Source organism: Anopheles coustani, chromosome 3 (assembly GCF_943734705.1).
Source record: "Anopheles coustani chromosome 3, idAnoCousDA_361_x.2, whole genome shotgun sequence".
NCBI classification, from domain to species: domain Eukaryota; kingdom Metazoa; phylum Arthropoda; class Insecta; order Diptera; family Culicidae; genus Anopheles; species Anopheles coustani.
The window spans coordinates 30,689,181-30,713,566 of record NC_071288.1 but is presented as its reverse complement, the minus strand read 5'-3'; the positions used below and the strand labels follow the sequence as shown (position 1 = coordinate 30,713,566).

The 24,386-nt window shown below is 44.9% G+C and overlaps 1 protein-coding gene across 25 annotated transcripts in view; it reads right to left on the bottom strand.

The window, feature by feature from the left end:
* LOC131272578 (modifier of mdg4-like) overlaps nucleotides 1–24,386 on the bottom strand; it is a 48,769-nt gene that overhangs the window by 15,735 nt on the left and 8,648 nt on the right. The window contains exons 5-7 of one of the 25 annotated variants that reach the window (XR_009180140.1): nucleotides 18,144–18,496; nucleotides 17,650–18,002; nucleotides 17,444–17,465 (exon numbers count right to left, since the gene is read on the bottom strand). The exons of 7 other annotated variants lie outside the window; for them this stretch is intronic. Coding sequence is in view for 16 of the 18 variants with exons in the window: in XM_058274357.1 (XP_058130340.1) it covers nucleotides 23,636–24,318 (683 nt within the window). In the remaining 2 variants the exon portion in view is untranslated. Of the gene's footprint in view, nucleotides 1–97; nucleotides 618–1,417; nucleotides 1,547–2,509; nucleotides 3,721–5,760; nucleotides 6,666–10,154; nucleotides 10,580–10,724; nucleotides 11,179–11,320; nucleotides 11,788–12,272; nucleotides 12,527–13,499; nucleotides 14,273–14,383; nucleotides 15,268–16,249; nucleotides 16,605–16,745; nucleotides 17,148–17,350; nucleotides 17,466–17,649; nucleotides 18,497–18,668; nucleotides 18,852–18,913; nucleotides 19,241–19,401; nucleotides 19,902–22,599; nucleotides 23,101–23,399; nucleotides 24,319–24,386 lie in introns of those variants that run through there. 17 more of the 25 variants (XM_058274359.1, XM_058274383.1, XR_009180141.1 and 14 more) reach the window with 17 other exon arrangements.

Here is a 24,386-nt window from a genome sequence, read left to right as displayed (position 1 = left end):
TATTAGAAGAAAACCGGTTACAAGCGATATTCAATTGACGGTAAAGAATGAGTTTATTATTTTGTTGTTGTATTAATAAAAGGCCTCAAGTTTATCAAATTCAAATTCTCCGTATGAATCCTTAACTTCTAAAAAAAAACTAAATTCTCTGTCCAATTTTTTTCCAACCAGCTAGTCCTACAAATTTATCTTAAGCGTGTTTTTGCCCAAAATATCTGGATGCAGCTTTGCCGGCGTGCCATGCGTATGCTCGTCCCGAACAACATAAAACAACTTGTTGTGTAACACGACCTGGGCTGTGCAGTTTTGCGAGATATGCCAGGCACATCGATACACCTTATGGTGTTTGCGGGTGTAGTGAAACTCGAAATGGTGTCCCCGGTACTCTACGCCGGCACTTCCTTTCAGCGTCGGTACAAGCGTCATCACCGTCGGAGGCCGTTTGGTAATTTCATCGAAGTCGAGCGCTTGCCTTGATTTGGCGCAGTTCTTTCGCGTTCGTTGGAACGCTGACGTCGCTGAGTCGACATTTGCTGGACCACTACTCCGTACAGCAATTATGGGCATGAGCTTTTCCTTTGACAACGGTACAATTTTGGCCTGGAATCGATGGTGTCCTGGAAGAAAAACAGACACAAAAGAACAACAGAAAGTCAGATGAAGCTAGTAGTATTAATATACCGTGGAATAATTCCAACACAACCCAATGCTGTTTGGTGTTGCGCCAGATGCCTCTCGGTATCAGAGATAATTTTCTTTCACCTGCTAAAATGGTGGTATGATATTAAAAGATAACATATATTGCTTCCCGATGAACTCATGGCTTTGAAAAATGTGTATTGTAATATCGAATACAAAAGAATAAACGGGAAAATTAATCAACTTTTTTTTAATTTCTAGTGGAAGTTAATTTGATATTCTACCAAGCTTTAAATCTGGTGTAGAAAAAAAATTCATAACCCGTCAAATATTACTGGATCAATTCAGTTTCACTCGAAACTGAGATTTTGATTGCCCATTTAGAGGGCTTTTCTTGTATGATATGTTACAAAGTAAATTTTAGAAATTCTAAAGACAACTCGTCATGCACTTGTATAGCGCGAACAAACTTGCTCCTGGCGCTTCGTATCAACAGCGTGCGTATGGTCGATGCTCAGAGGGTGAACCTTGCCGGCAACTACCAGCACCTGAGCGGGACACTGTAGCTGCTTGAACTGCTCGCACCGATAGTAGGCCACTCCGCCAGACGTATAGTGGAACACGTAGTGGTGCTCGTTCAGTTCCACTTTGGCCGAACCGAACCGTGACGCCAGGTAAACAACCGGCGTCCCCGGGATGGTGGCCTGAATCTCAGCCGCCGAAAGCGTAGGACGTTTTGGGGCCGCCTTCGATGTGCCTCCTTTGCCACGTTGCTTACCATCTGGATTGTCGGCTGCCGGCTTGACTGGCCGGTGGAGGCGATTTGCTGATGCGTCCGGTTGCAGTGTTTTGGGAAGCTTCGATTCAATCTGCTTGTTGTCGGCCTTTTTAGGTGGATCGCTTTTGTCTGCAGTGAGAAAAAACAAGTCAATGATTAGTGTGGGATTACTTAATGAATATTCCTGAAAAAGCAAATTCTTTTGATTAGTGAAAAGCACATTTAAAACATACTAACTTTGTAGTCAATTGGACAATTTATTGAGACAGACAATATACTTTCGGAAAAGAAGTTCCATTGTGGAAATAATTAATAAAACCTTAAAATGTATAACCATATTTTGATCAGTTTGTTCGCGTTCCAAAGGCACTTTCGGCTAGGAAGAAGTTATAAATTTTGTTTTTTTTGTTTTTTCCATTAGTTCCTTCATACGTACTTATTGCAGAAACTTATTTTCTGCATAAAGTATCCCCTTTTACCAAACACTAATCTATAGTTCACATTTCAAAATCCGGTGAAAAACCGTATCATTTCGAATGGACCGTTCAAATAGATCAAACATCCTAAGTAAAATAATGTATTGTAAAACGATGATAAAGAGTTCCTGAAAGTAGAGTGAACAAGTTATTTGTCCCACCAACAGGTACCACACCATCTACGAACCATGCTTGTGGTTGTGGTGAGGCTCGACGTCGTAGACTCTAGAGTCCTTTACGATAATTCGAGCCGGGCACTCCAGTCTGGCATGCTCGACACAGCGATAGTGTTTGATGGGGCCCCTCGCTATGTGGTGGTCGAAGTAGTAATCACGATGTAGCACCTTCATACCACCGAGACGGCAAGGTACCAACACGACCGGCACTGATGGTTTTTCCAGGAATGGGGAAACATCCATTTTGGACCATTTCGGTGTTTTACTCTTTTTGCTGGATTTCAATATTCGACGCGCTGTGAAAGGAGGAAAGAAAAAGAGAACTAGTTAGAAAAAAATTAAACAATATATCTATTGATATTAGCCTTACTTATATTCGATTCAAGTACCTAAAGTGATTTTTAACAACACAAACACATAATTTGGGTAACGCAAGTGGATGCTCTTTAACCAATAGTTTGCGATTATTTACCCAACCATTTATTAGATAAATCATGCCCTTGCTATAACATACTTAACTTAATCTTCTCTTCACCACCATCTATGATAGAAAATCCATTTAAATATTTCATATTGATACTTATTTGATCAAAGCTGTACATCATTTCATCCGCACGCAGAATTGTTCATCAACCGGTTTACACTGTCGGCAATGTCGGCAAAAAAAAATGTAAGTTGAGCGTAGTTGAAATCGATGATCGGTAAAATATTTCTTACACTGAAACTGGAGTCGAAACACAATTTATGTTGAATTGTAAAATTATGTTTCCTAGCTGACAATTTGTTGTGAATAACTACTAAATTATTAAGTAGTTATGGCCTAGAAGTATCTAACGAATCGTGTATGTTTGAGGTTATAGGTTGAAAATCGATTTATTTATTTTTCAATTATCCTTTTCTGCTTCCATTTTAGTGACCGTCTTCGGTTAAACCTATACCAAGGATTATGAGATGGATTTGTTTTTTCTTTGTGTACACGGAAATTTATGCTGGTCAAATACTTTGATTACAGCATCTGATTGATTCAAGCACGTTAAATGTATGCAACAAGTATCAAGAGGAATTGAGCATCGCCCTCCGAGAACCAGAAGCCTCAGAGGCCAAGGTTGTCCCTCTTTCGGCGACTGTCTAGGATCAACGCCTGGGGCCATAATTTACCAATCCTTTTCTTGCTTCATTGGAATCCATTCCGTATTGTATTTCGATGTTGACGGCTGCGGTTCGTTGGACTGCGCGTGTGGTTGATATTTTGAGCCCAATTTCGTTGCTCTTGGTGCAATGAAGTCCTGACATGTGGCTGGTGAAGTCTTGACATATTTTGAAATAGGCCTTGCAGAATGGTCTTGTTCCCTTAACGTTCCGAGCATAAACTCCTTCGACAGCGCAACCCGCCTCGGGTGCGTGTGTTTGGGATTTGTGATCAATATACGGTAGAGGCCATTTTCCAGCAGTGTAGTAACGACACGGGAATTACAACGTTGATGGTCATAACTTGTGCGGCATGCCCAGTAGATGGTGTGCGACTTTAGATGGTTGTTTCGGGCGTAGGTGTACCCACCCACCACCAACAGTTTGTTGCCGCGCTGCCCTTGTATGAAAGTAAGACGCTTTCGGTAGATTGTTATGATACCGTTCGGGGACGTCACGATACCTGTGGGGAAGAAAAGATAATTGGAACTGTTAGTGAAAATTAAAATTTGAGCTTGCCTACATTTCATCTTCTTTTTGAACGAACATTGTTCCTCACCGCTGCAAAGCATACGAAAGTAAAACCAACATTAAGCCGCGACATCTGTTTATTACTCAGTTAATTATCTGGAGAGAAATTCATATTCTTGAATATTGAAAGCATGACTTTATTGGAAATACTCGTGGTCTTCCGTTGCCAAATAGCCGATCGGCAAATAGATGCATTGCCAGCCAACTCAATTATCCGTGTCACTTTCATTCTTATCGTAACTTATCGTATAATTGCCATCTACATCCACACTGGGAGCGTATAGTATGTGCCCACTTTGGGCCAAAGCCTCTGTCGGATGCGTATGATTCGTGTTACGGGCGATGATCATCGTCACCGAAACGTCCGTTATCAGGCGGGCATTACACTTGCGGCTGCGTTGCTTGGAGCAGGTCCAGTACTTGCGATTCTTCAGCTGCTTCACACAGATATAGGTGAAATCGTTGTGCACAATCTTCAACGAGCCCCGCTGCCCAACGACGAAGGAGAAGTTTCGAATGATTCCCCGATCCGAACACAGCGCTATAAGTGCAATAGAAAAAGTAATATTAATAGGGAATACTAATACATACTATAGGCTAAACTTTTGGCTAATGTCTTAATTGTTAAGTCTACACCTAGAGAACACGTACTGTAGTAGGGGAATGAAGAGTCTGTTAAGAAAATGATTTATTGATTTGCCAATGTGTTCGAGACCAACATTACTAGTTTTTGTGTTGGCGTTAAATGAAAAATTGTTTTATATGTACATAGAGAAGGTTGCTCTATTGTTGCTTCAACCATAAGAATATTTCTGAGTAACTTGCTTTAGCCGTCTTTCAATTAACCTACATAAAAGTAATAAGCAATGGCTTCAGGATAATTTATCCCCAAGACTTGTTAAGTTAGCTTAATCCATTGTTCTTATTGCAATTAAAAAGGTCGGTGGCGATGACCTTAAAATGCTTACTTTTATTTGATACAAAAGAAAAAAACGAAGATTTGAATATTCCATTAATCTGCTCGATGTGATTAACCTTGCTCCACACTCATCTCGGTGTATAGCATTGCAAATATCATCGCGCCTATTCCCATTGCCTTGAGTCGATTAATTAATTTACATTTCATATCCACCTGGCGCGTATACGAAGCCGGTATCGAAATTATTCTCTATCTTAATTTAACTTGGATTAGACAAACCGTGGCTAACGGTTTTGTCTCGGTTCCGTTTGTGTAACTAAGAGTCGGTCGGCGGGTGGTTGTGATGTTGATTCTTCAGTATCATGCCCGAGCAGCCGTCAACGGTGATGATGCGCGCTTTGCACTTGATGGTGCGGTTCCTTGAGCATAGCCAGTATGTTTTATTTTGGTTGCTGTTATTACGGAAGAAAGAGTACCCGCCCAAGATAAGCTTCGGGCGACCCTTGCTTCCAGTCTCCACGCGCAGATCGAGTCCCAGCTTCATGTCGTTCGAATCATCGTCTTCCTGGTAGTCTGAGTCTTCTGTGCGGCACTCTAATTTCCGCACTGCCCTGGCCATCTTTTTAACGCCCTGTGATGTCCTCCCTACAAGAAAACAAGTGGTTGATGTGTAAGTAAGGCTGTAGTTTTATGAGAAACCTTCGCCACGACTTTGTTGTAGCTTAAGCTATAATCGATTGGGATGATTTTTAAAATTTTGTTTAAACAACGCTTTATTCGTCTTTGATACAAGTTTCGGACAGTGGCATAATGTTCGTTTAGACAATTTGGGGACAGCCTTCCGTAATAACTGCTGTGTTTTGGCCGCAATTCTTGACATGGTGAACGATGATGCTCCGAGAGTGCTTGAAACCTAAAAATAGAAATGGATTAGTTTGGGAATTTAATAATGTTTTTGTTGTTTTTGCAATCTTTGATTTTTATGAATTATTTGGCTAGACAATCAAGAAAGACTTCATATGATCTATCCTCTTTATTTGCAAAAAAATGGGCTAGAAGAGGGAACTTATTTATTTACTAACAACCACAGTCTGTACAATACAATCCAGTTTCGAAGGTGTATGAAGATAGGCTGACAAAACATCCAAGGAATAGCACTAGTACACATTGCTTTGGGACCATGTTCGAATGCTTTGGAGTGATTTGACTGCGATTTTTTTTTTATTTCAAAAAAGATGACTGATAACGCTGCTAGCGATAGAAACAGAGAGGTCCTGTTAGCATCGCAGTGAGATATCAGAAAAGGCTCTTGGTAGCGTAATTGATCGATTAGTTATTGATTGAAAAAAAATCTTTTCTGCAAAAAAAAATATAAACACATTGACCACTCAAAAGCATTCTGGCATAGTCTCGTTGATTCTTGGAATTGTAGAGCATAAAAGGAAAACAATTTGGATACCAACAATGTTTGAAAAAACATTGAACCGTTTTTGAAATGTTCAAAAATGAAAACCGAAGAATGGGAAAATTTACTACTATTGGATGCTAGTGTTCGAACTCACACCGATGGTGTACACACTGTAGATCACACTGTTCAAATCAGTTTATGCCCAACTGCATCTTCGAATCGTCATCGATTGCGATCGGGTCCCGGGGAACGTAGAAATCGTCCATATCCGCCTCGAGCCGCACGATCCGCGTTATGTCAGAGTACTCGTCCGCGTGCGTGTGGTACCGGTGCGTGAACTTGACCAGGTTGCTGTTCCGATGCGTGACTAGCTTGGAGCGACACTTTTTCGATTTGTACGCCGAACACGACCAGTACGCCCGGGAGCAGTCTCCCTTGGTGCGGAAGAAGGAGTTGTTTCCGATTACCAGCTTCGGTTTACCGCGTTGCCCAGCCGTGAACACCCATTCGTTTGTGTTTACAACGCTCCCTAAGCGCTGTCGCTGCTTCCCTGTGAGGTAAAGAAAGGTAGGATGGACGGGGGTGGATGTCGAAGCGACAAGCCAGATGTGTGGGTGAAAAAAAAACAATAAAAAATATTACAAATTTTGTTCATACAAATAAATGTTCCATACTGCCTTAGTATACACTTTGTTTTCACGCTGCAAGGAAATTGTGGGCAGGTTTTTGCTAAATAAACTTTTTATTTCTTCTGTACGCAGACTCAGATTGCTGACGGAACAGAAAGAGTACCACGATAAACACTCAAATTGCATGCTTAAAACCGAGCGCATCAAGTAACATGTGAAAATTTCTATCAGAAGCTACTTCTCCACACTGTTCATCATTGTTGCTTCATATATCCTTTTTATCGTCAACCAGCAACATACCTAAAAGACACGTAAAATACAAAGCACAGTTATTTAAAATATCACAACTGAGTTAGATAATTAGAAGATGCCTTTGTACCTAGCTGATACTTAGCTGGTCGTTGAACGTACAATAGCCGGAGGATGGTTGTGAACCGGATTCGTTACCCGATAAGTACGCCTTCCGTCGAATATCGTGATTCGACTGCGACAGTTGTCCTGCTTCGATCGGTCGCACACCCAGTAAGTCGAGGTACTCCGGCTCTTGCTGCGACAGTAATAGAAGCCGCTGTGGAAAATTTTACTTATCACTTTGTTCTTCAGCGGGAAGCTCACAAACATCAATGCGTCGACCGGGCCGCTGTCGTGATCGTCTGAAAATTTTACAAAAGAAAAACTTGTTAGCTATAATGTTAGGAATTGTAAATTCTTAATTGAGAGTGCTCTCATGAACAATCCAGTTTAATTCCTATATGTTCAGTGTACTGTCAGTTTTCATTTTTCTTTCTATTGTGTCGGCTTATTCGAGACCACATTTAATACATTTTTATAAAAACATTGGCTTACACTTTTCTCTCATCAAACGAAATTCATCTCCCCTTTGGATACTTCTTTAGTTCAAAAAAAAAAAAGAAACCACAATGCGGCATTCTCAGCTGTGGATCTTTTTGGAGGATATTTGAAAGTTCTGTTCCTTAGTTGATGGGGGCACTTGGTTCCAAAAACTCGCCCATTTGCGCTGCCCGTCAGGTCTGTTCTTCTGTTAACAATGATGCTGCTGCCCGTCTGCTGTCAACAAGGTGTTAACACACCACCGTTTTTGGTACTGGCGCTTCTTGTTCCGCTGCTCTGTTTCGCGCGGATGGCTGTGGTGCGGTTCCGATAGCCGCACATATTCGACCCCGTTGCTCTTGATCGTGATTGCCTTGGCCTTGCACTGGAGCCGACGGTGCGACGAGCAGCGCCAGTTGATGGTATCCATGAACTCTCCGTTGCGTATGAAGGTGTAGCCGTCGTGCACGAGCAACGGTCGACCACGCTGCGTCACGCTAAAGCTCGCCACACTGGCCCCCACGGTTATTTCTGCAAAATATAACAAGAACACCAACGATGGGTTTGGGAAGTTGTTAGAGAGCGTTAATGGTTGAGTGAATAGCCTGAAGTTTGTTTTTCGAGTCATCGAACGGAGCTGTTATAAATTTCGTAAAATTTCAATGTTTGAGCTTTATTAATGCATCTCACTTCTATCGTTATCACACCTTAACTGTTTGCTTGTTAAATGCTCAACCTTACACATTAAGGTATTAATGAAGCAAAGAAAAAAACATTACGTGAGATGGACGCTGTGCTGTGTGCGAGCATATTGCGACGATGTGAGAATTCGCTTCGGTTGACTATACGCAAAATATACTTATAGTAATAAAACAACTCTAATATTACACAGATGGCACAAATCCGCTGCCACTTACGATCCCCTTTCTCACGCCTGTTCCATGATCCCCTGTAACTTTGAATATACACCACACCCATCGTCTTCCTATACACTACTTGGTGGCTCCTGTTTAATTGTTCGCTTCCGCCGGCCACACACTTCCTGCGCGTGAGAGTGTACCGCTTTGGTCACCTTTACGTACTCGCAGCCATTGATTTTTCTTGTCATGGCCCGCGCCTTACACTGTAGCCGGTGGTAGAACCGACACTTCCAGTTGACGCGCGTTCCATTCTCGTAGGTTTTATTTCGGCTATAGTGGTAACCGTTGTGCACCAGACACTGCGTCCCGCGCGCTGTGAACTCGAACAAGGCCCGTTCGGTGTAGCTCTTCTTTGCATCTGCAATAAAAGCGTAAGCGCATGTAAGCATCGATAAAAATGTCAGTAAACTCGCGTTAATACAAAAAGTACATGTACTAGACTAGAAAAAGAATCGTTTTAAATAAATACATATTACTAACGCTCCCGAAAACCATCCCCAGAAAAACACTAACTACGAGGCGCACGTGTCGTACAGTTCAATTATCTCACATGTGCATATAAACATTTCTTTATATATATATATATTGAATACTTTTGGATCGATGAACCCTATCTGCCGGATGAGCGCCATAAGTTCAATCTGATTGCTTGATGCGATTTAAGCCAAGATGACGCATAGTTTATCTTGCGACGAAAATCATCTACGGGGCAGGATTGGCTTCGTTTATCACCGTATCATAGAGCCATACCGTTTGATGGACGTCATATACTGCTCGTTCGGATGGTAGTGGACGTCGTTGGTCACCTTCACGTGCGTGACACCGTTGATCTCCTTCGTGACCGCCCTCGCTCGGCATCGGTACTTGGTGAAGAGTGAGCACTTCCAGTTGCTCGTTTTCATCGACTTTCGGTCCCGGGTAAAAGCGTTCCCGCCGTAGAAAAGTTTCAGCTGACCCCGGCGCGTCTTTCCGAGCAGTGCTGGCACGAAGTTCCCTAAAAGAAAAGTGAATTGAGAATGTGTGTTAGTGCATTGTACGTGATGTATCACACGGCTCATAAGTAGTGGCACTTGAAGATGCGCTGGGATGCTTCTTTACATCATGTGTGGTTTTTGGGGGGTACGATGTGGATATTTTTGTATCTGAAAATAAATGCAACGTGGGAAGGGTTCGAATAAAATGAAATAAGGAACCCACATGAGCACATAACTCCTCCGGAGGTTTTTATTTTTATCTGGTGGCTTTCTTAGCGGCTCTGTTACAAATTTGACCTTTCTTAGCGAACTCTTCGGAGGGTGGATGCGTGTGGGAGTCGCAGGTAAGGCGCATCATTTCAAGCCCAGCGTAGTCTCGGGTGACGGCACGCGCTTTGCACCGGAAGCGGGCGTGCATCGAGCACTTCCAGTTGGAGATCGGCCCATTTCGTTTTTCACGCACATAGCCATAGCCAGCGTACAGCAGCATCTGATGGCCTCTTCTGGTTTTGCCGAATATGGCCTGCGATAGTCTGGAGAAATCTACGAAGGTATTGAAGAGCAGAAAAAAATGGTTAAATAGTGGCGAATGTTAGAATGGTTTCGAAAAAAAAGTGCGATGTTTCTTGAATCCTACCCTAAAAGAGTACCGTTGAAACTAAACAAAACCATTTTTTTATTAAAATGTCCAAAGACGCACGGTTCTACTAATGTTTATTTTTTCTCTGGTGTCTCATCCTCTACCTGGCCATGTCTACTGGTGCAGCCCGAGTCGCTCAAACAAATTTGGTTTCTTCTGCGCTTTGCGCGCTTTGCGATAGTCTTTGCTGCTATGACAATGCACGTGATTCGTTGGTCGGACGAACGTTTTGTCGTTAATCACACGCGTGATGGCACGCGCTCGGCAGTGATATCGCTTAAACAGGGCGCACCGCCAGTTGGTGGACTCGGGAAAGTCGCGATCCTTGATGTACTCAAAGTTGTGATAGATAAGCTTCAGTGCACCCCGCTGCGATACACCAAACTGGGCCTCTTCTGCACACTCAAACCCGTGAAGGTCGACGAGTTGCTGCGGTTGCCGTTGCACGCCTCTTCTCTCGTTGACGGTCACTGCAAAAGGAACAAAACAGTATCAGTAATGATGGCAGTAAAATAACAGGGCGGTCAGTGTGTGATAAGATTTTTCTAACATTATTTAGCACCAGACCGTTTGCAGAAGCGTACAAAATAAAACCAATTCCACTAACTGCTTTCGTGGGGCATTTGTATTAACTACGCTTTATTGAATATGCTGGAGCCAAAAATCAAGTGACCACCCATCCCCAGCACCATTCCCGATCCTGATCATCGACTCGACCGTTTGCTTGCCGTAACTCCCTGTACTACGGCGCTTTTCCTTTTTGTTGCAAAGTTCAAACGAACTGGAACAGCACACTGCGGAGTGCCACCTTCGGGACCGTGCGAATGTGGGGCACCGGACAGGCGTATCATGTAGTCGCCGGCGGCACTTTTAGCGGTGACGCAGCTCGCACGGCAGCCATATTTCACGTACCGTGCGCATCGCCAGAAGATGTTCTTCATGCTTTCACGATTCTGCACAAACTTGTAACCGGAGAAGTTCAACATCGTCCGGTTACGCTGCGTTTGGGTGAACTTAATGGCTGATTTTTTTACCTCGTACCACACGTCCACTGCCATCACACTTGGGCCTGTATGGGAGAGATAAGAAAACAGATGCATATAACATTACTTTGGGTTATAACTTTCATTCATTCCACATATCCGGAGCGTCCGTGCGTAAGCGGGTACACAACGTTTCTACATGGGATCCATCTCAAGTTGTACGCTCTATTATTATTAGTTAAGGGCACATATTTATTCTCGTTTCAAGCATTTCTTCTTCGAGTCATCCGTAAGCAAACGTTGCACCCTCTTTTTGGAACTCGATCCCGCCGACAACGACAACGATGATTTCACTTGTATTCCGTCGGGCCTCAACCGATCTGTCGATTGCCGTACCGCTGGCACCGATTCAGTCACCGTAACGGCGGCCAATGGCTGTGGCAGCATGATCTCCGACAGACGTTTGTAATCGGCCCGTTTGAACAGTTTGGCAAGGTGGTTGTGCGCCCCGTAATGCTGCACCTGGTCGCCGATCGTGTGGAGCCGAGCATGGCACTTGATCTTCGTGGTATAGTAAATGCACCGCCAGTATTGCTTCTGATGGAGGATCTTCTCCCGGCAATAGTAGAACCCGTTGCATGTCAGCTGCATTTTTCCTTTCTGGCTTTTCCTGTACTGGATCTGGTTAGTTTGGCCTGCATAGACGTGGACAATGGACAGGGGGCAAAAAGGGAGGGAAAAAGAAGAGAAAGCTACGTTAGTTAGATGATTAGAATTACTGTCGATTTTTTTTTTCTAAAATAACCATACTTAGGATGGATTAAAATTAGTTTTTCTCAAGCATTTCACATTTCTCAGGTATTTATTTAGTCGTTTATTAACATGAGCTTACACGGGGACGTGGATCAAAATTATGTGTTCTCACTAGGAGAACTAGGAAACATCCAGAAGTAACACACACGACGTGTGTGCTATTTTACGTCATCAAGCGGACTTTTTCTTCTCAGACCGTCATCGGTCATGCCTGTTATTATTATAGAACTATTTTACATACATGAAGAAACTTAAACATTTCGTTGAAGAGGGATTCCATCCGTGGTCTGGTCGTGGTAACACGTTTTCCACCGGATCATTTAGTCACTTTTTGTGACTACACACTGATTGCAAACTACATTACTACCTGAAAACCTCCTGGATAGTTTAAGTTCGTTTTATTTCGCTTCGACGGTGCGTGTACGTGCTGCTTCTCCTCGAGGCACACGAACCGGGTCGGGTTTTTGTACTCCAGTATCCGCGCCGGGCACTTTAGCTTCTCGGTGGCCATCATGGAGCAGCGCCACACGATCCGTTTACTATTCTCCGACATGAGCAGGTACTTCATACCGTTGATGACGATCGCCGGCCGGCCTCGGAACGATTTGGTGTAGTATATATCTAAAAACCCGAGCCAAATGCAGCAACCAACGCCGGTGGGATGGAAATGAAAAGATACGAAAAAGATAATGATGTTAGTAGGTAGAAAAGAAATGTTTTACCACCACGTCTGACGGAGTCGCGGTAGCCTAAAATCTACATTTCTACTAAAATAAGCACAAAATACCGTAACCACAGTGTTACACCAATAAATTGGTTGTCCGTGGATTTTCTGCTGTTCTTTGTTCTTTATTGGCTTGCACGATAGTTTATTTCTACATCCTGCTTTTATATTTCACTGATAGCAAGAATTTCGGCACATTTACGAGATAGGGATGGTCTTCGTGTTTCAATATAGAGATATTTGTTATTTGTAAAACGCCCAACCACTTAATCACCATTTTGTGGCTCTGATTTAAATCCTCTGAAGCCACTAGTTTTTTCTGTTTTATTTTTTTAACAACTTTTCCAATCGCCTGAAAACGGCCTTAACGCCAGAGGAGTAACTTAATAATCTTATAAAGCGAAATAGAGGAAGAATCGATGTTCAACTTTGTCCAGTTGGTTGATATGGCCTTAAAGGACCTTATTAGAAGGGCGATTCATTAAATGAAATGATTTTAAATTATAACGTTTTACCAAACGAATTGTCCGCGGGGGTCTACGACAGCCGAGCGGTAGCGCCGGTTAGAAAATCGGCCCATGAGCGCCGGGGCGCACCACCTCGACGGCGTGGGTTCGAATCCCAATTGAGACCGGACCCTCCCCTGTACGAGAGGACTGACTATCCACGTACAACAGGGAAACAAGTCTCGTAAGCCCATAACGGGCAGGCATGACCAAGAGGTTGTTACGCCAAGAAAAAGAAGAAGAAGAAAACGAATTGTGGTAGACAAAAATCCCGCAGGTTCTTAGGAAGGGAACACCCAAAAATAAATGGGCTGGATGGATGGGTTTTTCCGTGGAGGTACATCATTGGACTTGGAGTGAATAAAAAAATACTCTTCTCATTTTCCTTAATTCATTAGTAAATACATTCTCATGCAAGCACATGACAAATATTGTCCAGTTTGATTTAAAAAGCCAAGCTGCCATTGATTCAAATCGAGTACAATAAAACTATCTCAAGTGATGTGTCAATAAAATCACTCACAGTGGCAAAATTAATACATCAGATCATGTTGGTCAAGTTCCCGGACAAAATGGCGCACTTCTAGACGAGATGATGATGATTGTTATCGTCGTCCAGGGTGCCCTCAGAGTCATCGACTTCGTCCACATTGAACGACGGTTCGAGCACCGGAAGTGACGGTGGTTTCGAGTCGAGCAAATGTGCTTCACAATTTCTGGTCGCCCGAATGAACTCCGACGGTCCGGATGATAATGAGGCGTACAGGACATTCAGACCACCTCCACCACTGGTGGCAGAACGTTTTCTACGTGCCCCACTGCCGGTAGCCGCCAGCGACGAGCTACCGAGTGTCGACGATGCGGACGGGAGGTCGTGGTTGTGGGTGTGTTTGACTGTCATACGGTTGGTTTCTTCCTGAATGACGGCGATGCACGGGCAGCGACACTTGTAGTACTGGTTGCACTTCCAGTACTGCTTGCCGAGCCGCTGCCGGTTGCGGAAGAATGTGACACCATCCACGACCAGCAGGCACCGTCCGCTTCGCTGTGACTGCTTGTAGCTATACTCGCGATCGAATGCTGTGATCGTTGTCCGGCGGTACGGAGGCCAATCTGATCGTTCGATCGAAATGATTCCTGCAAACAAAAAGGAAGGGAAAATGTTAGTTCAAAGTAGAAAATTAGTAACAGTTTAATCTACCTACGAACTGTTAAAAGTGAAAACGGTTTGCGGCTATTTTCTACATGCTTTTTTCACGCTTACATATAAACAGTATTTTTATTTCCTTCATGGCATCTCTCTCAGCACTGTTCTTAACGTTTACACTACCGTTAATATTATCAACTGTGATGATAATATAAATTCATTATGGAAAAAATCATCCCATTTATTTCGGTCGCTTAAAAATGTAAATTGCGCGGGTCTTCACTTTCACCCGTAGTGCTTATTAACACGTTAAGCGCTACGTCGGCCCCATGCGGCCGACAGTGTTCTTCCCCGTAAGCCGGCGTCGGTCTGTTCGGACCGACAAAGCCCGTTGGGTAGGCCGGCGTTTCTACGAATCGCTGGCAGAACGGAAAGCAGCGCAATTTGGGCATAGCGCTTAACGTGTTAACTTATTCGCCCGGGCTGTGGTTGTGAAAGTTTTTGGTAGTGCATAGATCTGGTGTTTCGACGTTCGTGATGGCACGGGCTTTGCACTGCGCGTGCCATCTGGTACACTTCCAGTACGTTCGGCCACCATACACGTTGTTCTTGATGTACCGATGACCGTCGTAGATGAGCATGTTGTTACCACGGCCGTAGCTGTACTGCACCTTACCAGCCTCATGGCCTTGGCATTCTTCATTCTTCACGTCAAATTTCGCCTCTTTCTTCACTGCAACGGGTGGAAAAGGTTTCTTCTGGCTGTCGGTTGCTTCACTCCGATGGTCCCGGTCCATAGCGACACATTGCAGCATATTGTTTTGAAAGCGATTGTTGGCGTTGGTCTTGGATATTCCCGACCTACGATACTGGCGTACTTTTCGCGGGACCGACGAGCTTGCCGTTGGTGCTCCTTCTCGTGCGATTGTTTGAAGCTCTGCCACATCCTTTGCTGTGAGCAGGTACAAGTTAGTGTTTTTGCAAACTGGTAGGAAAATGCATCGCCAAAGGTAGTGAAAGAAAAAGAAAGAAAAAATGTTTACATTAGTGCTCAATCGTTAGTACAACAGTGCTCTTCGCAAGGAACTTTTCAAAAGGGTATAGAGAAAACTTTCGCGATCAGAACGTGTCGGAAAACGCAGTCGTCCCACGCACGTGCTAATGAGTTCGGCATGTATCTTTATTATTTGCATCAAGGAAAGTTTCATGTAGTTAGCAAACATTCTTTCTTCTTCCTATAGTACACCTTTGGGATGGTGACATGATCGTACCAGATCGTCACCATTTAATGAGCGTTGCCAGCGTATCGGTTGTGCCTACCCGTTAGCAAAAGTTTTACTCCCCATCGAAATAATACGATTAATGCGATTTTCGTTTTTCCCGCTTTGCTACGGGTTTGGGACTTTTGGCGGTAACTGGGTCAACCGTGCTTTTGGTTGGCAAATATATCGCGCTACGCTTGGAATCCGTGCTTTCCTTCGGATGGGAATGTACACCGGTGAAAAGTACAACCTCGGGCAGGTTGCTCTCTCCAGTCGGGACCGTTGTGATGCGCGCTCGACATCCTGCGCCACCCTGAAAGCATACGGAGCCCGGGAAACATGGTCAAATCATCGTTTAAATCAAGAACGAAGTATTGTATCGGGTTTTCTAGACTTACCTTTCTCCGGCAGATCCAATAGGTCTTTGAAGCGCTCATGCGATTCTTAACGTATCTGTAACCGTTTACCGAAAGCAGTACACTCCCTCGCTGTCCGACGATGAATGAGATTTTATCTTCCGGGTGTTGCAAAAACAAAAACAGAGAAAAGAGAAGTGTGATTAGTAAAGGCAACACTTGGCTGAGGTTAGAGTCCGCGTGGAATCGGGATCCGCCATTGAGCAACCTCTGAGTGTGGTGAACAAATTACTATAACATCGTGTACTATAACAAATGTTAGTACTATAGCATCGTTTATGGTACATACAAAGTTGAATTTGTTTTATTTACAATCGTGTCGTAATCTAAATCTTATCAGAGCTCCTTTCGCACATTCCCTTTTTCACTATCATTTTTTTCACGTATTACTAGCATTTAAATCCACTTCGTCTGATCGCTCTAGAACGGCTCATGATTGTGCTCCGGAAAGCGCACCATCAGCGCCGGTTCCCCGCTCTTCGTCGTGTAGGTAACCACGCGCGCCTTGCACCGATGCAACGCGGCCCGCGCACACGACCAATACGTCTTGGACATGCACTGCTTGTTCCTGGTGAACGAATAGTCGCCCACCTTCAGCTTACGACTACCGCGAACACCCACGACGTAATGGACCTTCGAATCATCTGAAAAAGAAAGTCACGGAATGGATGTTAGAAAAAAAAACTTTTAAAAACTCTACACAGAGCACGGGGAACAGATGGCGGGCGGTCCTATGGGAAAGCGTTGTTAAACTACACCCACATACACACACACACACAAACTAGTGAAGGGTTTCTGAGATGTTTTATTTCACACAGGCACTGTTGTGCTCATTACAAGAGTACATTATTACTGCTTGGTTCGGTCTAGGATCGATATGGCCGCAACGGTTGCACCGAGCTCGAGCGTATCGTTCATTAACGATTCCTCCAGCCGGGTAAGCTCCGACTCCGTCAGCAGGCACTGTTCCGCTGGTCGATTCTTGAAGTAGTCGCACGTGCAATCATCGTTATGTCCGGTGGTGATCGTGATCGTACCACCACGTAGCTCCTGCAGCATCAGCTCGCCCGGGCAACCGTACTCGATGCACGTCCAGTAGCTTCGGTATGCCCGGCCAATCGTTTTGCGGTACAGTTTGTCACGCACCTTAATCAGTTGCTTCTGTGCGCTGATGGCGATGAAGATGGCTAGAAAGACACGGAACGGGAATGGGGTGTCGTTAGATAGACCATCGTATGAAGTTGCGATTTGTTCCATTGAAGCCTACTGGATCCATGAATCGTGTTTTCAAAATCAAAACGAAAAACACTAATGTGACCGATTGCAAAGTGAAATCAAAATACCGAGGACGAACCTGGTATAGGTATTTTTTTATTTTTTCTTCTTCAGCTCCAACGTGTAACGTCTTTTCAGGTAGCGCTTCTGATTGCGATACAGTCCGTAATGACGGCTTCCATTCCGTAACTTATCCAGTTGCTTCTGTGCTCGCATGCTGACGGAGAGAGCTGAAAAAAGCAGGAAACGAATAACGGTTAGAAGTTGGTTGTTGCTGGCGTTGATGATAAAGTGGCGCAATATGTGGTGAGAGATATGAGATCATATGAATACACAATTGGTGGGGGGAATGCGTTGAAAACAATGGGCGAACCTATTTTATTTTTATTTCATCATAAACTCAAACATACACACCCTCCACAGCCTACTGAGGATAGTTTGTCATTATGTGATACGAAAACCGTTCGGTATGTGATAGTGCCAAACGTGGCCGATGCACATGGTCGTTCTGGCCATTCGATCGATCGTCGCCCTTCACTTGAGCATTAAGCCACGCCAGTTATGTAGTTCTGTTGGTAGTTGTAGTTTTGATGCACGAGCTGTAAGCCGTCCATCTTTTCAATGAACGTCACATCCGGATTGTCTGTTAGAGTTACCATTTTTTTAACTGTTTTATCCTCGCACTGTCCCTTAAGGCGGTTTTCCCTTCATTTGCAACCTGTCCAGTTGCTTCTGCGCTCGCGTCCGCTCGCATACGATAGCGAGAACTGAAAAGGCATAGAACGGAGTAAAACGTTAGAAATGTCCTGGGATGGGGTAGATGTGTGGATGACAAAATTCCAGCATGATAAAAAAAAAACAATTTTAAACACAAAAAATCGGGGGATGCCACCCCGATGTTGACAAACCTATGTCTTTTTTTCTTGCTTTAACAGCTTCAATGTTTTAAGCTTCTTGAGGTTGCGCTTCTCATTGACGGCCATTCCGTAGATAAGCCGTTTCATTGGCAGGTGGTTGTGCCAGGTGTCATTGACACGCAGTGTCATTCCATCGGACACGATCGTCGCCTTGCACTTGAGCCTGGCCGCTTTCGAACAGCGCCAGTACTCGCACGCGCTGGTGCGTATGTTCCGGTGGTAGGTATATTTTCGATACTCGAGCTGCTGCGAGCCGTGCGTCGTTTGGATAAAAATCACATCGGAATTCCCTGCTATAGGGACAATTTCGTGATCCTTACTGCGTAGTGCCCGTCTGGCTAATGCTGCGATGAGAGAAAAACAGGAGTAAATGAGTTTTTTTTAGTATAGTCATACCAAAAATATGCAACTTAAACTTACGAAGAAAGAAAAAAAGATTAATATACGAACAACACGTGCATATTCTAGACACTCTCTTCATTTCGTTTCGTTCGACGATACTTGATTCGAAAATTCACTCTTTAATTTATTTCTAATATTATATCAAGAAACCACGATTCCGAGTGGTGTCGTCCATCTACTTATCACGGCGCACGGTTCGTTTCTTCTGTAAGGTGTACAGCTGGTGGCGGATGTAATTTTCTACCATTCATCGCGTAAGGTTTTGATTTTGCTGCTGGAAAACGTGCACCACGTGTGCTGTAAAAAAACGAAAAACAAGTTCAAATAATCGAAGAAAAGGAAAATGGCGTGTAACTCACTCAGCACCGCGTCCAGTTTCGTTTTGTCAAGCGGAACCAAACTGCTTCCCTCGGCGGCATCGCTACTGTAGAGGCAACTATTGCGCAGCGTTTCAGCCCCGAACGTCAGCTCGGTCAGCCGGGTCGTGTAGAGAGACGGTTTGGTGGTGTAGATGGACAGCAGATCGACGGTGCTGATGTAAACGGTACTGCCCGCGTGGAGCGGCACTTTTTCGATAATTTTCGTGCGGTTGCTCACGTGGGCAGTGGGTGTCATTGGTGTCCTATCGGTGCGTTTACTGTTGTACGAGATCGGTTCCTTCACCTTTGGCCGTAAGGTTTTGTTCTCTGTGTTCGGAAGGATGGGAGAGATAAAACGGGAATCAGTGTAAGGTAACGGCAAATATAAATAAGAGTAAAATTAAACACGAACTACACTTTATGCTTAATTCTAAACACCACTTCCTAAAAAATATTAATATTTCTATCAAGCATTAGACAATTACATTTAGCCGCCTTTTCCGTCGTCGTCGATAGTGTCGGCGCGTTACAACAGGTTTTCCTTTATTATCCTTAAAAACAACTCACTTAGCTTCCGATCCAACCGAAACTTTACTTTTCAATTTGAACGCAAACGGGGACGGCCGGTTATTCGCGGGCCGCGCCTTCGTAATGCGCTGCTTCCGCTTTACAATGTTCGTGTGGGTATGGTATCGGTTGAGTGGCGTAATTTGCCGATCGACGGTGTAAACCCGCGCCCGACACTTTTGGTTCCACCACTGGTTGCAACGCCAGATCTTCTTCGGTGGACCGCCCGGCCGCTGGGCAAGTTTCTCGAACACGAACGGCTGACCGAGGTAGAGCAGCTGCTCCTTGCCACGCATTGTCCGGGTGAACACGGCTATGTGATCCTCTGGCGATGACTGATCCTCTTCCAACGCATCGGACGGGTTGTTGAGACTGCTGTCCCATTTGACGCTACTCGATTGCGGTGGAACTGGTTTTGCTCCTTCAGGTGTGTTATACGTGGGGTAATAGGAGAGAATAGGAGAGAACAACAAATAGTTATTAGTTACTTCCGTTAGGATCATGTACGGTTTACAACATTTACCTAACAAAACACATCTCTATCCCTTACAGTAACCGATTTGATGTCTAGGGTCAATAATTATGTCTAAATAATTTCTTAAATGGCCCTCCTATTCTCTGACCACGGAACACAGTGATGGGTTCCGAGCGATAAGACTGTTTTATTAAATTTCTCTTTTTCTGCATCATCCCTCGGTGTTGGTGCACAAGAATTGCACTCAGTAGTACTGCTCTGGGTGATGGTTATGGGTATGTCGGTTCAACTTCAGTGCGCCATCATTCATTCGCTGTACGAGACGCGCCTGGCATCGATCACGCAGCGGCATGTCCCCCCTGCCGTTCCGGATGCACACCCAGTTGGTGGTGGTCCGAAAGCTTGCCTCCTTCTGATACGCGAACCCAAACAGTTGCATATTGGTGGTGGTACGGTTCTGTTTTCCACTACGATTTGTCGCGATCTTGTAGGGTAGCTGCTCCAACCATTCGCCATTCCGGAGTGTCGCAAATAATTCTAGAAATAAAACAGTAAAACATTTAGAATCAGTTAACAGTGTCACTATAAAAAGCGAAAGTGGGGTCATTAATACCAGGGTGAACACACCCTGGAACACTGGGGACGTGTGTATTTTGTTGTCTTCCCTCAATGTTACATGCCACTTCGGGAATATCTTGGGATCCTATTGCAGCCACAAACCTACACCATAGCACTGATGAAAAGGACCGGACACCGGAGAGTAAATATTGAACACATTTATTGCAACGACCAAAATGCAAACCCACCGTTTGCAGATTTTTTTCTTTTATCAATCCTCGTCCGCAACCGAGACAAAGTGCGTCTGGATGGTGGGCGCATGGTTGTGATGTTTTTTGCTAAACTTTATCCCTCCCGAGGCGTTGGTGATGCAACGGGCCGCGCACCGTCCGGGGTAGCGGAGCGTGTGCGGGGGCTTCGACAACGGGTAAGCGCACACCCAGTTGATCGTGTTCTGGTAGGCCATTTTCCGCCGGTAGGCGTACCCGGCGCAGTGCAAGTTAATGCCACCCTTCCGGTTCGGGCGCGTTGTGTAGTCGATGTTATACGCAAACGTTTCGTACGGCAGCTCAATGTCTTCGCATCGTGATGTCGTCTCTAAGGCCGGGGAAGATGTGATAGAAAACAGAAATTAGATTCGTCTGAAACAGAACAACCCCCCACCCGAAACAATTAGAAGAAGTTAACTTTTTTTTAAATGTAAGGCTTAACCAGTGTAACATGCGTTAAGTAGAGTTCGGAAGTTTCATACTCATTTATTTCGAAAATTTATTTGTTTACGGTCCTTCCCCGTTGAGTTCTCATACTTTTTAAAAGCTCCACTCTCCACCTTTTGTCACCCCCCGCGGATGATTGTGCTCGTGCATTCCGAACCGAATTTTGTTAACTCCCTCCGTCCCGACGCGCGCCTTGCAGTTACCCTGCGTGACGTTGCCCTTGCAGCAGACCCAGTTCATCGTACGATTGTGGCGCTTCTTGTGGACGTACGCGTAGCCGCGAAAGTGTAGATTCTTCGTGCCGCGCCGGTTCACAACGAAGGTGAGCGGCGCAGAGTACCAGAACTTCGGCACCGGTACGTTGTCGCCGAGCGGTGGTGGACGTAACGGTATTGCCGTCACTAAAACACAAAATACCAAAACGCGTTAGGTCAGCTACTGTACTAAAAACACTGAGGAAAAGAAATTTGTCATGCTATGGGGTGAAGGAAAGTTTAAATTCAAACTATAATACTACACACTGAACAACAGACGGGTCAATCAAGCACAACATATTCTCCTCCACTGTAGATTTCCTCTCTGATTTATTGACTGTTTTTCAAGTCGTCTTTAATTCTCCAATTCCCTGCATTTTAGCCCAATGCGGCCCGGTATCTAGAAACTTGTCCAATCAATGGCTTCATCTAGATTTGCTTTGTTTGCAAGAAAAATATTACACTTGGCGTCCTTGCATTTCGCATTACATGAAGTAACATATGCTATCCCTTAGTGGCCATCACGCGCTAGTCCGGAAGAACATAGTGCTGTTCAATTTCCGGAGGACAGACCATTGGCTCTTCGTCTTTATCCTCCTTCGCTTCGTCGCTACACAAACTTCGCCTCTGACGTCCAAGTTCGATCCGTTCCGTCTCTGGATCGTGCGAGTGTCTGCCAATCAATCTGATTTTTTTGGAACTTGTCAGTATCACGCGGGCATAACACTTGTACTTGGTGCAGCTGGAAAAGAAATGAAGAAGTCGGTTAAGTATGGTTGCGCCGACAGTCAAATCAAGAAATGCTGCTGATGGTGGTTTGGACTTGATGAGACGATATTACTCTGTACGTACCGTATGCATCGCCAGTATCTGTCACGGTTTTTCCGGAAAAGAAATCCTCTGAGCACAAGAAGCGGATAGCCACGTTGGCTGCTGATGAACTCTAGAGGAACTGCAAGAGAACAATAATTAAAAAAGAGATAATTCATTAGCGATCATATTGCGAGAATTTGTTGCAGCTTTCGCCAATTGGTGCTTTTCTCTCTGGTGGCCAGGGGTGTGAAATGGTTGTAATGACATGTAAATTCTTTCAAGAAAAAAGGCTTATGCTGGCGGCTGGAGTATAATTTCGTATCGTTTCTTTTTTTTTCCTTTAAAGCGATCCACTCGATAACATTTGCCCATTTTCGTCCAACTTTATCTGCAGCTCCCGCATTCGCCCGGACCGGGCAGCTGCTCGACGTCGCTGCTGGTTAGCCGCGGCCTTAATCCACGAGGTGAGGTTTATCTTGGTCAGATCGTACACGACCTTGGTCGATTGGGCCAACCGGGCGTGATCGATCTGGTGCGTATGGCCCGTCTGCTTCAGCACCGCATTGCCCTGGCAGATGATGCGCCCGGTGCACTTGTGCGACTTGTACCGGACGCACAGCCAGTACGATCGGTTACCTCGTGTTCGCTCGCACCGGTAGATGAAGCTGTCCTTCACCAGTAGCGGTGCCCCGCGCTGGCTACGAATGAAAGCACGCCCACCGATGACGACTTCGGTCTGCGTCTGATGTTCCGTTATGTGTGGTGGTTCACTTTCCTCCACTTTCGGGCGGTTCCCTCGTTTACCTAGTCAGCACCGGAATGAGAAGGTCATAAAAAAATATATTTTGATTAGTGCGAGTCACAACAGCGCATTGTTAACCATTTGGTCATTTTTTTCGGGATTTTGTGAATGCATTTTAATGACGTACATACAAAAACACACGCAACAACAGGCTATATTTTTTTTTGATGAGGCATATCTTTTGCGCACAATAATAAATAGTGATTGTGGTTAGCATTTATTTCAATAGAATATTATTAGTCGACTGCTTTTCTTAGTGAAACTTGGCTCAGAGGTAACCTGCTCGCTCTTGATTAGTCTGCACATGATAAATGACTCCCGGAGCCCACACATTCCCAGCGCACACATGGGATCAGGGGGAGGTGTAGAGGAGATAAATATTGCTTTCGAGAGCTTCCTCTGCGATTGCTTTTTTTTCGGGTTGATTGGACATTCTCTCCAAACATACTAGTCGTCCCGAATTGCACATAACCCGGGGGAGGGACACTTTGCACTTCACTACAATATCACCCCATCGTCGGACCATCCCACTAGGCACTACATTTCCACCACCGGCAGGGTGTAGTCATCTAGCTTGATGCCGTTCGTTAGAAGATGGGCAAGTACAGACGATGAGGAGGCGGGTAGCGATGCGTTAGAAACGGCATGCGTCGTGGTACCGCCATTCCCATCGGTAGTGCACATGGTGCTAGGGGATGTCGTTGTAACGACAGCCAATTCTACCGGCACTTCCACAACTGCTTCTCTACAGTTACGATTTGCTGTGTTCGCCGCTACCAACATAATCATCTCTCGGTTCCTGTTTGTGTCACTTGCTGCATGATAGATCTGTTCTTGCTGATGTTGCTCCTGCTGCTGTTGCTGTTGGCATTCCTGCATCTGCTCGTCGGCGTAGTTCCTACGCATGATCCGATCGATCTTCTCCGTGTGCGGCGGATGATTGTGCTGGGCACCGGTGAGGGCGCTCAGGCGGCCACATTTGATAACGCAACGCGCCCGACACCGTTCCTCCTTCACTTTGCGCGAGTAATTGTGGCAACGCCAGTAGCCAATGTCTCCACGTGTACTGTGGCAGTTGTAAAGGTAGTTGTCCAGCACCAGACACGGCGTTGACCAGGGACTTTTGATAAACTTCAGCTCGGTTGCGTTCATCGGAGGCTTCTTGGTAGTCGACGGTGGAGGCAGTTGGGACGCATCGGCGTACAAATCAGTCCTTTGAACTTCCGTATTGTTGTTTAAAGAAACAGAGCAGAAAGAGGTATAACGATAGATTAGTAAAACTATATCC